The sequence below is a fragment of the Erigeron canadensis genome, chromosome 8 (assembly GCF_010389155.1).
Source record: "Erigeron canadensis isolate Cc75 chromosome 8, C_canadensis_v1, whole genome shotgun sequence".
Classification (NCBI taxonomy): Eukaryota; Viridiplantae; Streptophyta; class Magnoliopsida; order Asterales; family Asteraceae; genus Erigeron; species Erigeron canadensis.
In genome coordinates this window covers 5,208,543-5,224,223 of record NC_057768.1, presented here as the reverse complement: position 1 = coordinate 5,224,223, position 15,681 = coordinate 5,208,543, and the positions used below count along the sequence as shown (strand labels likewise).

General features: G+C 36.2%; 3 protein-coding genes and 1 long non-coding RNA gene across 5 annotated transcripts; 2 read left to right on the top strand and 2 right to left on the bottom strand.

The window, feature by feature from the left end:
- The first annotated feature begins 1,113 nt into the window (after nt 1-1,113).
- On the top strand, nt 1,114-7,140 carry LOC122611365 (probable cytosolic oligopeptidase A). 2 transcript variants are annotated; one of them, XR_006325505.1, is made up of 18 exons: nt 1,114-1,470; nt 1,782-1,949; nt 2,052-2,175; nt 2,881-2,957; nt 3,430-3,573; nt 3,649-3,879; nt 3,984-4,074; nt 4,258-4,379; nt 4,617-4,724; nt 4,790-5,035; nt 5,123-5,268; nt 5,393-5,510; nt 5,584-5,743; nt 5,840-5,871; nt 5,964-6,029; nt 6,147-6,218; nt 6,335-6,911; nt 7,025-7,140. XR_006325505.1 is itself a non-coding variant. In XM_043784388.1 (17 exons), the coding sequence occupies exons 1-17, from the start codon at nt 1,174-1,176 to the stop codon at nt 6,413-6,415; spliced, it is 2,283 nt and encodes a 760-aa protein (XP_043640323.1). In that variant the 5' UTR covers nt 1,114-1,173; the 3' UTR covers nt 6,416-6,914. The 2 variants fall into 2 exon arrangements, 1 of the variants encoding a protein (XP_043640323.1); XM_043784388.1 differs by lacking the exon at nt 7,025-7,140 and having other exon boundaries at nt 6,335-6,914.
- A 559-nt stretch (nt 7,141-7,699) lies between these two features.
- Nucleotides 7,700-10,715, bottom strand: LOC122610142 (ABC transporter G family member STR2-like). The gene is made up of 3 exons (XM_043783135.1): nt 10,230-10,715; nt 9,137-9,849; nt 7,700-8,684 (listed from the first exon to the last, which is right to left on the bottom strand). The coding sequence occupies exons 1-3, from the start codon at nt 10,713-10,715 to the stop codon at nt 7,700-7,702; spliced, it is 2,184 nt and encodes a 727-aa protein (XP_043639070.1).
- Nucleotides 10,716-12,076: 1,361 nt separating this feature from the next.
- LOC122578367 lies at nt 12,077-13,109 on the top strand. The gene is made up of 2 exons (XR_006320504.1): nt 12,077-12,301; nt 12,769-13,109. It is a non-coding gene; the product is annotated as an uncharacterized LOC122578367 (long non-coding RNA).
- Nucleotides 13,081-15,098, bottom strand: LOC122578366 (transcription factor GTE7-like). Its single transcript, XM_043750315.1, has 3 exons — nt 13,814-15,098; nt 13,585-13,726; nt 13,081-13,505 (listed from the first exon to the last, which is right to left on the bottom strand). Exons 1-3 carry the CDS (start codon nt 14,948-14,950, stop codon nt 13,435-13,437), a joined length of 1,350 nt encoding a protein of 449 aa, XP_043606250.1. The 5' UTR covers nt 14,951-15,098; the 3' UTR covers nt 13,081-13,434.
- Between the last annotated feature and the right edge of the window lie 583 nt (nt 15,099-15,681).

Sequence of the window (15,681 nt, the reverse complement as noted above, 5' to 3'; positions counted from 1 at the left end):
TGACTGGAATGGAGAGCAAAAAAACTGGTGATATTGTTTTTCTTTCGTCTTTGTTTTATTTCCATACATCTTGATGCTTTATTCCAAGTGTATGATGATTGTTGTATGCCTCTAGTGTATCCAGGGAATGTCTGATTGTATTGCTCTATTATTGGTGATAGTGGATTTTAAGCGGCCTAAGGGTCCTGTGGTTTTTACTCTCACTTTGAGAGGTTTTCCACGCTAAAAGTTATTGTGCTTATGTGTGCTATTGTTTGCTGATCTCGTTTCCATTAAGGGCTAATTTGATTGCATTTAGTGTACTTTATTTGTTAGTTTCATCTTAGGTTCACACGGGTTGGGAAAGGTTGTCAAACAAAGGGGTTATTTTCGTATTTGTGTTTACCGTTGTGGTGTTTATTTCCCATCAGAATGAAATCAACGTATGAAGATAAATATGTAATTACGTAGAACACATTAAAATGTAAAATTAGATACCTAATTAGGAGTGTAAATGAGTCAAGCCTGCTCGCGAGCTATTCGAATTTGATTCGTAAAAAGGTCGTTTCGAGCGGAACCTAAACGAGCTCGAGTTGAATTCAAACTTAACTATTGACTTGTTTACTAATCGAGTCTGAGCTCGAATCTCGAATACACAATTCTATTAAGCTCGCAAGCATAAACGAGTTTTCATAAGTAATATAATAATATAATTATATATATACTTACATATTATATTATTCGGGCGTTTCAAATACTTAACGAACCGAGTCTAAACGATCCTTTTTTACGAGCTTCTAATTATCGAGTTTAATTTTGATCACTTACTGAGCTTGAGCCAAACTCGATTTCGTTTATCTTTTTTTTTGACACACGAGCCGAGGCCGATCTCGAGTCGAGCTGGAACTTTCTTAATACATCACAAGCCGAGGTCGAGATTTAATACCAAAGCTCAAACGAGATCAAGCACGAACACTGCTAAGATCGAGATTGACTCGGTTCGTTTACAGCTTATGTAACTTGATAGTCGATACAAAACGTTTTTGATGATTTTTTAGACTGATATAGTCGTCACCGTGACAACGATCATTTTATTTACGTGCCGCAATCACCCAAAACAACACAAAGAGAAAACACATAAATACAGTACGAGTATTTATTTTGCAAGTACATTCATTCAAATTTAAAGTGAAGATGATGGCCACATCATCCATGGCCACACGCACATCTCTAATTCATCATCCCTTACTCTCTTCAACTCCCTCTAAACTTATTCTATCTTCTTTCCGGCCATCCGTCCATTTCCGCCACCTCCGTCCATCTCCTCCGCGTCGCACTAAACTCTTCCTCCGCCGTATCTCCGCCTTTTCTCCCGACGACTCAAACACAATCCAAAACAATCCTTTATTACATGACTTTGATTTCCCTCCCTTTGATGTTATTGATGCTTCTCATGTCCGCCCTGGCTTGCGTTCCTTACTCAACCAACTAGTAAGCATATATATATATATATACACACACACACATATATGTATATGTATATATATATAAAATGACTTGAACTATTTATAATATTAAGGAATGATTGTTTATATGTATATGAGAAAAGGGGCTATTATGCACCCAACTTGGGTGAAAAATCCCTCGCATACTAATTTTTTAATATTTTGAATAAATGTTTGGCACACATGATTTTTATGGTTTAAAAAAAAGGCATGTGAGAAGTTTTTCATCCAACTTAGATGCCTAACAGCCTCATATTCCCTTCCCCATAGTATATAATGAAATAAGTGTATTCGTAGGAGGATGAATTGGGGGAACTAGAGAAGACGGTTGAGCCGTCGTGGACGAAATTAGTTGAGCCGTTAGAGAGGATAGTTGATAGGTTGAGTGTTGTTTGGGGAGCTGTTAATCATCTCAAAGCTGTTAAGGATAATCCCGAGCTTCGTTCTGCCATCGCAGATGTTCAGGTATTTTTTCATATATACATATACACACATATATAATTATATTCGTTCGTTAATCTGTGACAGTATATATGATGTTCGTTTGTTACTCAAATTTGTTTGCAGCCTGAGAGAATCACATTTGGGTTGAAGGTGGATCAAAGTAAACCGATTTATAATGCTTTCAAGGCTATAAAGGAATCACCAGACTTTGCAACACTAAGTGATGCTCGTAAGCGTATAGTTGAATGTAAGTATATATCTTGACATTCTGGAGTTCTATAAAGATTACTTGTTTGTTTCTTATACTTGTTGCTAAGGTTTTGTGGTTTTGACAACTGATAGATTTTTTTTCCTGAATCTTATCATTATGTATGTTGTACTTATGCTATCTGATCTTGACATGGAAAAGTTTTGCACGATATCATTTTGATATTCATCTACATTTCCTTTCTGTTTTGCATTTGGTGAATGTGTAATGACTTTGAGAATTCTGTAATGATAAGTCGCGCTTATAGACTCTTATGTTGTTAAAAAGAAATGAAATGTTTGTGGATATCTCCTAGTTGTTAAAAAGACACAGAAAGTTCGTAGATATCTCCTAGAAGGGTATATCCTGTTTGATATATTGAAGTGCTTGCAGTAATGTAGTCTTACTCTGCATCTTGACTAGTATAGAACATCAAAGACATATAAGTGGCAGAGTGGGGCAGGGGCATCAATCTTAATTTCAAATCCCAATAGGTTGCCTATCTGATCTAGGAAATTTGGGCATTTTTTAAGGAGTTTCCAGAATATTAGCAAAACCGTTTCTGTTGTGTTTGCATTCTGGTAATGTTTGGTGTAAAGATGATTCAATGCCTCTCGATTTTATGAAATATTTTGTATCATCTATTTATCCCATAAGTATCTGAGCATACTTTGACATATCTCTGCAACTCGTTTACACGTGCAGCATCAATAAAGGATGCTGTTCTTAGTGGTATCTCACTTGAAGATAATGAAAGAGAAGAGTTCAATAAAATTCAACAGGTATGCTATTTGGGGTAATCAGAATCGAATTTACTTTGCTGGTTTAATTTTAATGTCAATCAGTTCATACATTTAGCTTCTTTTATTTTTCACCTCTATGTAGTTTACCATGTTCACCTGAATCACCTCTTTAAAACATTATCCAGTAGACCAATATAACTGTGGTGACTATGACGTGTAAATATAATGGTATTTGTACACCAAACATCCATAAGACGGAAAAGTAAATGTGATGTTAATTAGGATAACCATCATTGTTTTCACATTGTAGATATAACGAATGATTATGATTGTTGCTTGGTCTTCATTCATACAACTATATTCAGATTAGTTGTAGCAACTTGCAAGTACGTCATTCTTGATTAAAATCATGACCCTGTATCTAGTTTGATTACAAAAATGAATTGAATGTTTTAACATAGTTAATATATCTAATGTTTAGCATTCATTATGATTTTTGACTTGATTCCAGGAGTTGGCAAAACTTTCTAAAAGATTTGGGGAAAATGTTTTGGATGCCACTAAGAAGTTCGAAAAGTTGATAACCGATAAGAAGGAAATTGAAGGTTTGCCGGCTACCGCTCTTGGATTGGCTGCACAAATAGCCTCATCTAAGGTTCCTGGAGAAAACTAATTACTTGTGTTCACTTGTTACTTAATGAGTAGAAATTAATTATTTATGCATATCCAGGGTTATGAAGATGCCACTGCAGAAAATGGGCCATGGATGATTACATTGGATGGGCCAAGCTTTATGTCTGTTATGCAACATGCTAAAAATCGGGCTTTGAGGGAGGAAATTTACCGAGCTTTCATAACTCGTGCTTCAAGCGGAGAGCTAGATAATACCCCAATAATTGACGAAATTCTAAAGCTTAGGCTGGCAAAAGCTAAGCTTCTTGGTTATAATAACTATGCAGAGGTTTAAGTTTTTTGCTCTTCAACATTTTAGTTTCTATTGATACAAGCTTTGTACTTTGATAGGTTTTATTTTTATTAATACTTTATGAGAAATTTAATCATCAGTTAAGCATGGCTACCAAGATGGCTACAGTTGGTAAAGCACAAGAGCTTCTTGAAAAGCTGAGGAGTGCATCTTGGAATGCTGCAGTTCAAGGTATTTTTCCAATATATGACATCAGTTAATGCATTTTATAAGAATATTCTATACAGTTAGCATTTTAATTTTTTCCAAATTCGTGAATTGACTTTCATTGGTTATTCAAGTTCTTTTAAAAATAAATATCTTTTTAGTCTCAAAAAAGATCTGTGAGCCCTTTTGTGATCATGCATATCATAGATATGGAAGAGCTAAAGCAATTTGCTAGAAGTCAAGGGGCTCCTGAAGGTGATGAGCTGGCACACTGGGATATTACCTTTTGGAGTGAGAGGCTACGGGAATCAAAATATGAGATAAATGAGGTTCTCTCTCTCTTTCTTATATCCCTCATATGAACTAATATAAGTTTCAATAATTGGTTCCTATTTATTATGATGCAATAAGAGATTGTTGCATCTTTCTAAAAGAGCTCATCCAAAGGACTTATGCTCAGTTCTGTGTTTGTTTGAATGAATATAACCTTTTGTGAATGTGTTAATTTGTCACTATAGTACAAGAAGTTGACAAAATCTCAACTGCTTTTTGTGTGCATCATACAGGAAGAGTTACGACCTTACTTTTCGTTGCCTAAAGTTATGGATGGCCTTTTCAACCTTGTGAAGATGCTATTTGACATTGATGTTGTACCAGCTGATGGTTTAGCACCTGTAAGATAACTAATTTCTTTTATTTCTCCTAGATGACTTGCTTCTCAGATTCTGCTATCATGTAGGTCTGGAACAGTGATGTGAAATTTTACTGCATCAAGGATTCATCAGGCGAACCTATTTCATATTTTTATTTTGATCCATATTCCCGTCCATCTGAAAAACGAGGGGGTGCATGGATGGGTGAAGTTTTTTCACGAACTCGTGTATTTTCTGATGACAAGACCCCTGTTAGGCTACCTGTTGCCCATATGGTATGCAATCAAATGCCACCTGTTGGAAACAAGCCAAGCTTGATGACTTTTCGTGAGGTATGAATGTAGCTATATTTATAAAACAGTTTTTTTATATAGTGAAACATATACGTTCTTCTTTTTGGTAATATTTGGTCCCTCCAGGTGGAGACTGTATTCCACGAGTTTGGTCATGCACTTCAACATATGCTAACAAAACAAGACGAGGGACTTGTTGCTGGTATACGAGGCATAGAGTGGGATGCTGTTGAATTACCTTCACAATTCATGGAAAATTGGTGCTACCATAGGTATTTCCTGTTGAAACTTTGAGTACTTAACAAATCACCTCAACTAATCTTTTATCTGAACTTTGATGCTTTAACTCATACCAATTCATGACACTTAAATTAAGTCCTTTAATGGTCGTTACAGGGATACCCTTATGAGTATTGCGAAACACTATGAAACTGGAGAATGTCTTCCTGAAGACATATATCAGAAGCTTCTTGCTGCCAGGACTTTTCGTGCTGGTACTATGAGTCTTCGCCAGGTCAGTATAGCATTTATGACATGCGAAGATGCATTGGGTGGCTTTTACATAAATTTTATATATTGTTTTGTAGCTCAAGTTTGCAAGCCTTGACTTGGAGCTACATAGTACTTATGTGCCCAGTGGACCTGAATCTATCTATGATGTTGACCAAAGGGTCGGTAAAAAAACTCAGTTGATTCCACCACTTCCAGAGGACAGGTTCCTTTGTGGTTTTAGCCATATATTTGCAGGTTGGTTCTTCATGGTCATTTCTCTATCGTTTTTGATATATGCATCATAGCTCTTCATATTTATCATTCTTTCTCTGCCGTGATGGCGGATAATAGGTGGATATGCTGCTGGATATTACAGTTACAAGGTATTCCTTCTTATTACTCCGTTTTTCTTTGTTTGTTTTGTTAGTGTTTATTGTCTGCCAATTGGCTGTGATTGTGGATTTCTGCTTTACAGTGGGCAGAAGTGTTATCTGCAGATGCTTTCTCAGCGTTTGAGGATGCTGGATTAAATGATGATAAGGTATGCATTTGTTTGTTTGTATTTGCAACAGTTATTTCTTACTGTCCGTGAGTAATTCACTATGTATTGAAAAGTTAAAAGTTCATTATGTATTGATATTACATCATTTCTTGACAGGCATTGAGAGACACGGGATACAGGTTCCGAGAAACTGTACTTGCTCTTGGAGGCGGAAAAGATCCATTAGAGGTTAGATGTTTCATATTGGCTGTATAATCCTTCACTTCTCTAGGTCCCATAATCCTTTGTATGTGATATAGAGAATAAATGAAGATTTAATTCCATGTCAGCTTATTAAAATGCAGGTTTTTATTGAATTTCGAGGTCGTGAGCCTTCTCCAGAACCACTGCTCAGGCACAACGGCCTGTTACAGACAACCACATGAACATTAATTACTGAACTCTGCTTTCAGTAGGAATACTGGAGCAAATAGATCTGAAGTCAGAACAATATATTGTTTTTTCTGTAAGATTTGAACTTTCTTCATATGCTCTGGAAAGTCTCGAGGTTCAAGTTGCTGAATCTGTAGCTAACTATATTTTTGTCAAAGACCTCATGGAGTCATGGGATATTAGTCATCTATAGAAATGGTACTATCTCCGTCAGCGGAAAAAAAAAAAAAAAAAACAAGCCCATGCTGTAGCTTAAGACTGACTTAAAATTCTTTAGAAGGGAATGTATTCAAGTTTGATAAACAGAAACTATAATTGTAAAAGGACCTCATGGATCAGTTGCAAAAATAATTTATGCAGTAATATTTGGAGACAAACAAAAACTATGGACCACATTATGTAAAGACTTCAAACATTATAGAAATGGAGATGATGAGAATCGACTAGAACCACACTTCGTGGTCTTGGGGATTTTCAGTTTGGTTTCAGGTATTAAATTTATAAGATTTGATGCTCTTAGAACTGAAGTTAAGAGTACGTATACACAAAAATTACAACTCTTGACATGAGTCGTCTCTGTGACAAACGACTACCATATGCAGTTGGAACATCTAGCCTCATCATTGGAAATCTCAGTGGCCTACCTCCTCTGCCTTTTCTTGTTTCCCTTAGTGACATGGCCTCCAAAAGGTATGATCGATCGATTGTTATTTTGACATTTATGTCTTTGATATGATTGCGTGATTTTAATATTTTATTATTTGCTCTTTAATTCTACTTACGTTCAATTAGGCAGACCAGCTCAAATATGAAATTTAGGTTACATTGGATTTACTTTTTTGCGTTTCAGACCCCTAAATTTTGAACATAAACTTCTGTTATAATTCATGATCATGCTTTATATGTGTTTGCTTAGAATTTTAGGTTTACTGGTGTTTACACATCACTATTCAAATTGAACGGGTTTTTCATGAATTGTTCCATTTTTTCTAATTTCATTCTCATTATATATACCAAGATCTACGTTATAAAATTTTCTTGATGATCCAGGCGTAAACTTCGTTACACATGTAGTTTGCATATGCTTCTGTAATTCCATTTAAATCTAAGCTACTCACTATTATGAACTTCATAATTCATACATATCTTGCATATACAAGATCAATAAATATAATCTACAACAATATAGAGTTCATCCAAGCTAAAATTTCCCTGTTTCTGAACAATTCTTATTATCACTAAAACATCTAACGGAGAATCACCATTTCGTTTAAGACTTATGTTCTCTGGTTCTTGGAGGCAAAACGAAGAACGATATAAAACAAGATCCTATATAGTACCGCCCATCCCAACATTATGTAAATCTTGGTCCATTTTGGATTTTTTTCACGATAAATATGCAGTGATTGTAGAATGTCAATTCCAGTCACATTTGTCCCTATAAGAGTCTGACCAAAAATTTCAGTCCTCTGGTACTCATTTATCAAAAGCCCTTCGTAGGGGTACGTCATGGTTGAAACCTTATTCATCCAGCTCCAGTAAGGCGGAATATCATGGCTGTTCAAAAAATACCCACAAAACAAGAAAAATAGAGCGGTAAAAGCAATAACAGCAGCATACCCGAGAATGTAGTTGGGAACAACTGAACTCACAAACACAACAAACGAATTTGTAGTGAGTAGTGAAACATAGAGCATGATCAAAAAATAAATGAAAGGGCCTTCTAGCGTTAGGGCAAACCAAGTGATACCGGCATACACTGCAGCCTGGAGTAAGAGAAAGGGTAAATAGGTAATTAGACCAGAAATGGTGTAAGAAGAGGCTCGATACGCGTTATGAGATGTTTCTCGTACAAATATGAATCGTTCTTGAATGAAAGCAGGAACCGCATCATTGGAAGAGAAGAAGAATAGACAAACTGTGAAGATGAAAAAGCTGAGTCGGTTAGTTATGCCTTGCATGGTCTTATCAGGTTTAAGAAACAAGGTGGCCATCATGAACCCCATGATGGTCAACACCACAAGTCGTGACATAAACAACTCAGGGGTTCTTCTGATATTTATAAAGTTTCTACGCATCAGAACCCATGTTTCTCCTATGAAAGAGTTTGCAAATTTAGGACCCAAATGGTTGTATTTCGCAGCATTTGGTGCATTGTTGGGGGTGAGATAGTCATCTTCATTGACCGTGTAATCACTACTGTGTGGAGTCGGGGTTCCTACTATAATATCGCTCGAATATGTGTAGTATCCAGGGGATGCACTGTAAGAAAAAGAAACATAGAGTCAAGGCCCAGAAGTTGTAAGGATTAATTGACTCAAGTTATAGGGAAAGTTACATATAAAATCTACTAACTTCTGTCAGATTTTAACAGTTACACACACATCGAATTTCACATCATCATTTTTAAAGTCAGTTATTTTCTGCAAGTAATAACAAATGGAAACTAATAAATCTCCTTAACATATCCTCTTAATAATCCTACTAATGCCATAATTATATACCAAGTGTAATCCACTAATTCCTTCTCCTAATCTTGTTCTTTGATTTTATCAAGTGTCATGATGGCATTGTTAAGAGGATTTTGAGCAGGATTCTAAGGGAGGATTTATCATTATCCCAAACCAAATATTACTACGCAGAATGTAAATCAGACCAAAGGCAGTAATGCAATTTACCCTTTAACCTATTGATTCATTGCCATGGTAGTTTACCTTGTAGAATGCGGGGTTCTTTTACTAGTAGCAGTGAGTTTAACGGACTGCAGAATTCCACTCTGACTCCATGACTTTGAATTATTCCATGGGCTTCTCACACTATGATCAAAGTCCTTTTCTTGATCTGCCCGGCCTGCAGTTTGCAAGTGAAGCCGTTTCCCTGAGGTACTTTGATCATGGCCCTGTTTGTCCCGGCGAGGAGGTGGGGTTGGAGAAGGAAGGATGGTTGAAAACGACATCTCGCTTTCCGAAAGTTGTGGGGGCTTCATACCAGTAAGAACAAATTCAGCCAATGCATCTACTCCATATTCGGATTGATCATACTGTTGTATCACATCGATTAGAAACTCAATCGGGTTCTCCCCTTTAGGAAGCTTCCGACCCATACGGGTCAGATGCAGCCCGACATCTTTCGGGGATCCTTGGTACATGAGCTGACCACGGGCCAATATAATGAGGTGGTCAAGTAGAAGTTGGATTCGGTGGGATGGTTGGTGGATGGTGAGAACCACAGTGCTTCCTGTTCGGGCAATATCGTGAACCTTTTCGATCACGCTCTGAGCACTAGTGGAGTCCAAACCTGAAGTGGGTTCATCTAGAAAAAGCAGTGATGGTCCATGGATGATATCTACACCTATTGATACTCTACGACGTTCCCCTCCTGAAACACCTCGAGTCCCTTCATCACCAATAAACGTATTCCTCGCTGTCTACAGTCAAAACAACTGAGCCTTAAGTCTCCATTTGTCTCTAATAAAAGTAGTGGTGTCAAAATGGGTGGTTAGGCGAGTCGTAACAAGCTAAATGGGCAACTTTTTGGTTGGTACGGGTGGTATCGCTTGTATTAACCAATAACTCTTTTTGTGCAGAAGTTTTTGTCGTATAAATAAAAAATTATCATGTCAGATATGGTTTCAGAATTAAATTACTTCAATAATAATCTTATTTTCTTTAAAAGGTGATTTAGAAGGAATCATGCATTGAAAACATATTTTGACACCACTGAAGTTGAAAATATGGACAGGATATAGTAAGTATAAATGTATAATCTTGAAAGGAAGTTTTGAAAAGTATATGCTTAGAATCTTACAGATAACCCGAGTTGCTCAATCATTGTCTCTACTCGTTGCCTCTTATCAGCCCTTGGGATAGACCCTAATCGAAAATCAGCAGCAAACATCAAAGTTTCATAAACTGTTAACATCGGGAAGAGTCTATCATCCTGCATAATGTAAGCTGAAGTTCTCTTGATCAAACTTGGGCTCATCTCAGTCCCATCCAAGGACACCTTCCCTTTGAGGCTGCCACTAGCGATCCGTCCTGCTAGCCCATCCAAGAGAGTAGATTTTCCAGCACCACTAGGACCCATAACTGCAGTGATACTCCCTTTTGGTGCATAACCTGTAATCCTGCTCAACAAATCCGCTTCGTGTTTAACCCATTTTCCTTCATCATTTTTCTTCTTTTTCATCACTGTATACGTTAGATCCGTAAACTCTAACCCACCCATAAAATTCATGGGCTTTCCTATGTCAATCACCATGTCAGGGCGGGTGGCCTTATTACTATGACCCATTATGACAGATTCAGCTTTAACCGCAATACAATTTCTTCAAAATTTTGATACAAATCTCTTTTAGACAGTTTTGTGAGGATGAAGTTGAAGAAGGAATTAAAAAGACCTTTTTCACAGTTGGTTTTTTGAATAGAATACATAGGAGACTACCAAGGTTGCTTTGTTCTCTCCGTTTCTATCTAAAATATTGGATCCATTGATTGTGATGAAAATGATTCTCTTGTTTCCTTCATCGTCTATTTTTGTTACTTTCTTAAAAATTACTATAGCCAATTACCCGTAGTATCCTAAACTGCTGTGACAGTGCATTATTGGTATTAAAACTAACATTATTTGACAAAATCTGTAGGCTGAAAGAATATTCTAGACAGCGTCATTTTAACCGATTCTATGTCTTTCTCGGTTAATTGGGATATCGTTTCTAGAAATACAAACAAAAGAAGGTGAACATGTCAATTTTTGATGTAGTTGTCAAGGAATATCATATATCTGCTCTATGATTACATTGAGGTATTTTTGTACTTAGTGAAATGGAAGCTAATAGGATGTTGTCTTCTAACTTGTTCTGTAACAGGTTTTTGGATAAATTTCTTGCATTTTGGAGGATGGATAAAACTAACTATAGGTAATAAGCGAAACTTTATTCAGATTTGCATGTTTAGTTCCTCAAACTCTAATAGAAATTAATTTATTACAGCATAATTAAGATACTTTTGTGTCTTTGATTTATATCTTTATATTTTAGACATGAATAGTTTGTCAATGCAGACTTATAGTCCACTATTTCAACAAGTAATGAAAGTTAATTACTTTGAATATTATCATAGTCTATAATCTATCATCTATATTCATTAAAAACAACTACGTCCAAAGTGGCCTAGTGGTTAACATACTGGACTTCTTACAAGTGGTCTCATGTTCGAATTCTGGTTGGCATACTAGTATCGACACAATCAAAAGCTAATCTCTATGTTCAATCTAATAGTTAAGTAGATGTTTTTTTACATCTGGTTTGTTAATTTTACATGTGCTTGTCTTAAAATGCAATAACTTATATCTATATCTATTATTGGTACATGATAAGATAACTTACAATAAAAAAAGTAAAAAAATATTTTAAAAAATGAAGAAGAAGGTAGAGGCAGGCTGAGGCAGTTGTGTATATGGTTGCAGTAAAAAATGGTTTGCTGTGGTAGACTGGTAGGTAACATGGTAAAACTAATACTCAGTTGGTTCATAATTTGTTTGCTCATCTGGTTTGGATATTAGCATCTGGCCCAAGTTTAAGTGGAGAGAAAAAAAGATTATCTTGTTCTAACTTTATGGACCATACATAAAGCATCTTTCCTCTTCCAGTATGTTTTCCTGTTCCCACTCTCCTCTTTCTTTTGTCCAATATTCAATTATATTTATGTAACATAATTTCTCTCTTTTTCACACAAACATATGATATGATGTAGGGGTTGGCTAACAATGAGATCCAGTGAAGAAGATATAAAAACAATGATCTCTTGTTTAAAAAGAGGTGGATTCATCAACATGGTAAAAATTCATATTTCAGCAGAGCCTCATTACAGAAAAGTATGGTAAGATTACATTCTTTTGCGGCAAATCTAATTTATTGATATTCCCTTTTGCTTGAGTTTATCTACTGCATATTGATTCATCTGTGTTAACTTTACCAAATTACCATGGATCTCTGTGATCTTGTATTCCTGTATGATTGTTTCTTCCTTTGTTGGGATTGGGTAACGGTTGGGGAGTGGTGGTTGTATGGTTTTGAACAGGTCAAAACTCAAAAGTAAAATTATCAATTGGAGGCATATGTTAGACCAGATCAATTCTGTGTATCAGATCATTTGATTCTGTATCAGATCATTTGGAGGCATACTGAAGGTTATCCGTTCAATTCTATTCTGTATCAGATCATTTGATTTGATTTCTGTTTGTACAACGTATAGGTTGAACAAAAATATATCCATATGAGATTCATGTATTAGGAACTTGATAATTTATGCTGAGATCAAACAAATTATAGTTTTCATTTGCATAGGATGGCCGTTTTATTGATTTTGACGACTGGATCTCTCTATGAATGGAAAAGGGGTGCTTCGGAATATTAAGTGATCAACATGTTATCTCTTTGTCGACCAATAATTTGCCCGTCGTGCTTGCCAATAGGGTTCTGTAACTGCATATAATCCTGATATCAAGTATAGATTCTAGAAAAAGGATACACCTAGACTTGGGAGGCTTGATAACACAATTGCTCTTACATTCATGCTCTTCGTATTACTAGAACGGACGTTGCCATTCTTGTATATTGGACACTTGATGTTACTATATGATTGTATGCTCTTGCTAGTTTAAGTTAACCAGGTAGAATTCAATTTACAGCCTTATGTATGATACTCATGATCGCTTAACACAAATCTTTCATAAGCAAAACCAGCAGGCTTTCACTTTCACTATATACATCACTGCTAAACTGCATTTGATTACATTCTTCTAACTCTGTCCGAATCGCCTACCTTTTTTAACCTTAACTTCCTTGTTGTCAAACTACCAAACTACCTTACCTTACTGATCAGAATGTCGTAAGTTCTAACATTAAACCTAAAATCTTGTTTCATCAACAGTCATTGTTGTTAATTCCTTTACAAATGTGCTTGCTACAACTGCAAAAACCCCCAAAAAAGTCTCTTCTTCCTTCACACCCTTAATTGTTCTGTGTCGAATTCGCCTCCTGTTCCTCGCCACCACTCCCTGAAGAACAATCCGAACTAGACCCTGCAAGCAACAATCAATTCATGAATAACAAAAAGACTAGTAGCATAATATATATGCATATATATGTACATATATATACCACTTGATGAAGAATCACTCTCAGAAGAACTTGAACTGCTACTATCTTTCTCTATCTCCACACTTTTATAATTGGTCAATTGTATTTCCTCCCCTATATCAACATCCTCTTCCATCACCTCATTTGGTTCACTAACTACACACTAATAACAATAATACATCAATCAAACAATCAAAACACATATATCACACATATATATATATACACACAACAAAATGCAAATACTTACATCATCAGCCTGCAGAATCTTCTTCTTAGCATCAACAAAACTACGCAATTTCCACAACGTATCGTCATCAATGACCCCGATATCGAGCTCAATCTCGTTCCCAAACCGTTTCAAACCCAAAGCCTTACCTTTCAAAATCTTCACCAACTCATCCATCCCATCATTCTCCAAATCCATACTCAACAAACTCTCCGCCAATTTCTCCTTCTCCTCACACGTCATCTCCCTCTTCTTCTTATTCATTTTCTCACCCACATTTCTAACGACCTCAACCGCCTTTTCGACTTTCACATTGACTTTCTCATTTGACTTTTTCTTCACATTTTCACCACTAAATAATCCTTCAAATAACAACAATAACCTCTCTGCCATTACATAAACTTCAGACCCTTTTCCATTATACAACATTGCATTGTTGAAAGTCAATCTGACGTCATTCGCAAACTCGAAAGAATCGTTGTTGTATTCGTTCTTTTCGATCTTTTTCTTGATCGTACCAAGATCCATTGGGTTTTTTATAATCTGATTATAATCAAATAATTTCATTCCAACTGTATCTACTGGTTTATTAAAAACCCACCCATTTTTTGACTTCATTAATTTCCCCAATATCTGCTTACAGTTTTTCATCGCCACGTCATCATTATATTTTTTACCCTTTTTACCGCTCTTTTTCCCCACATTCTTCTTCACAGTAACTTTCTGTTTCTTTGTTGTTTCTTTCGGTAACGGTAACGGTAACGGTAACGGACGTTTAGGAACCGTCAAGTCCTGCTCGACCCGCTGACGGAGGATCCGGACCCGGTGAAGATCGGAGACTAACCGTTTTTTTAAATCTTTGAGTTCTCTTTTAGAGAAAGAGGCAAGACGGAAAGTAATGTAACAACGGCCGTCAGACTTGGTGCCTCGTCGGAAAATGGGTTTTTCCGGCGGCGGCGGGTGGTGGGGTTGTTGGAAAATGTGGGTTGTTGGTTTTTCCGGCGGCGGGAAATGGTGGGGTGGGCGAGAAATGTGGTTGAAATGGGTGAAATTAGGGTTTTGAAAAGTGGTGAAATTAAAGTTACTGTGGGTAAAATTGGGTGTGAAATTAGGGTTTTGGTAACTTTTACTACTATTGTATAATATTGCTGATGCCATTAAAATTATTTTTAGGGTTTTTGCTGAAATTTGGGTTTTTGAAATTAGGGGTTTAAGAGTTCCGGCAACTAGTCTCCGGCAAAGAAATGGAGGGAAGACATGAAATGGGTGTTTTTGTTGCCGGAAAAAAGTGATCGGAAAATTGGGGGTTTTGATTTTTGGTGTGAGAAAATGGAAATGCTATCGTGTCAATTTTATAGAGTAGGAAAGGCTGACCGAGGTGTAGGACGGGCAGGCTGAAGCTGACCGCAACTGATTGTGGCAGGGGAATGTGTAATGGAGGAGTGAGATTGGTTAAGAGTGGACACGTGGACGGTAAGGATTGAGTTATACGAGAAGAGTTCGTGTGATGATTTTGATTTTTGAATTTCAATTTGACGGACTTACCAACCAGTAAATTTTATTTATATTTGTGACATGGAATTGATAACTTACGATATATAGGGGTATAAAAGTATTCATTCATTACTCTTTTAATCCGTGACAAACTTACAATCACTTATTTTTCAAAAAATTTGAATCAATTTATAATACGAGTAATCTTTAATTTTAAGCATTTATCTTTCAAACATTAACATTATGTGATCCTGTTGCATAATTCTCATATATTTTCGAGATTCATTTGAGTTGATTGCGCAAAAATCCGTTGCTTAGTCGGACGAGATGTAGGACTTTCATATTCATCATAGTTCCTGTTGCATAATTCTCATGTATTTTTAAGATTCATTTGA

Excerpts from the sequence above, each read along its gene's own strand:
- LOC122578366 (XM_043750315.1), bottom strand. The coding sequence starts at position 14,950 with ATGGCATCAGCAATATTATACAATAGTAGTAAAAGTTACCAAAACCCT. Across the intron at positions 13,727-13,813 it reads AGATTCTGCAGGCTGATGAT|TGTGTAGTTAGTGAACCAAA; the intron begins GTAAGTATTTGC and ends TATTGTTATTAG. Across the intron at positions 13,506-13,584 it reads GAGTGATTCTTCATCAAGTG|GGTCTAGTTCGGATTGTTCT; the intron begins GTATATATATGT and ends TGTTGCTTGCAG.
- LOC122611365 (XM_043784388.1), top strand. The coding sequence starts at position 1,174 with ATGATGGCCACATCATCCATGGCCACACGCACATCTCTAATTCATCAT. Across the intron at positions 1,950-2,051 it reads CTGCCATCGCAGATGTTCAG|CCTGAGAGAATCACATTTGG; the intron begins GTATTTTTTCAT and ends ATTTGTTTGCAG. Across the intron at positions 6,030-6,146 it reads CTGGATTAAATGATGATAAG|GCATTGAGAGACACGGGATA; the intron begins GTATGCATTTGT and ends ATTTCTTGACAG.
- LOC122610142 (XM_043783135.1), bottom strand. The coding sequence starts at position 10,715 with ATGGGTCATAGTAATAAGGCCACCCGCCCTGACATGGTGATTGACATA. Across the intron at positions 9,850-10,229 it reads TTGAGCAACTCGGGTTATCT|ACAGCGAGGAATACGTTTAT; the intron begins GTAAGATTCTAA and ends TTTTGACTGTAG. Across the intron at positions 8,685-9,136 it reads AGAACCCCGCATTCTACAAG|TGCATCCCCTGGATACTACA; the intron begins GTAAACTACCAT and ends TTTTTCTTACAG.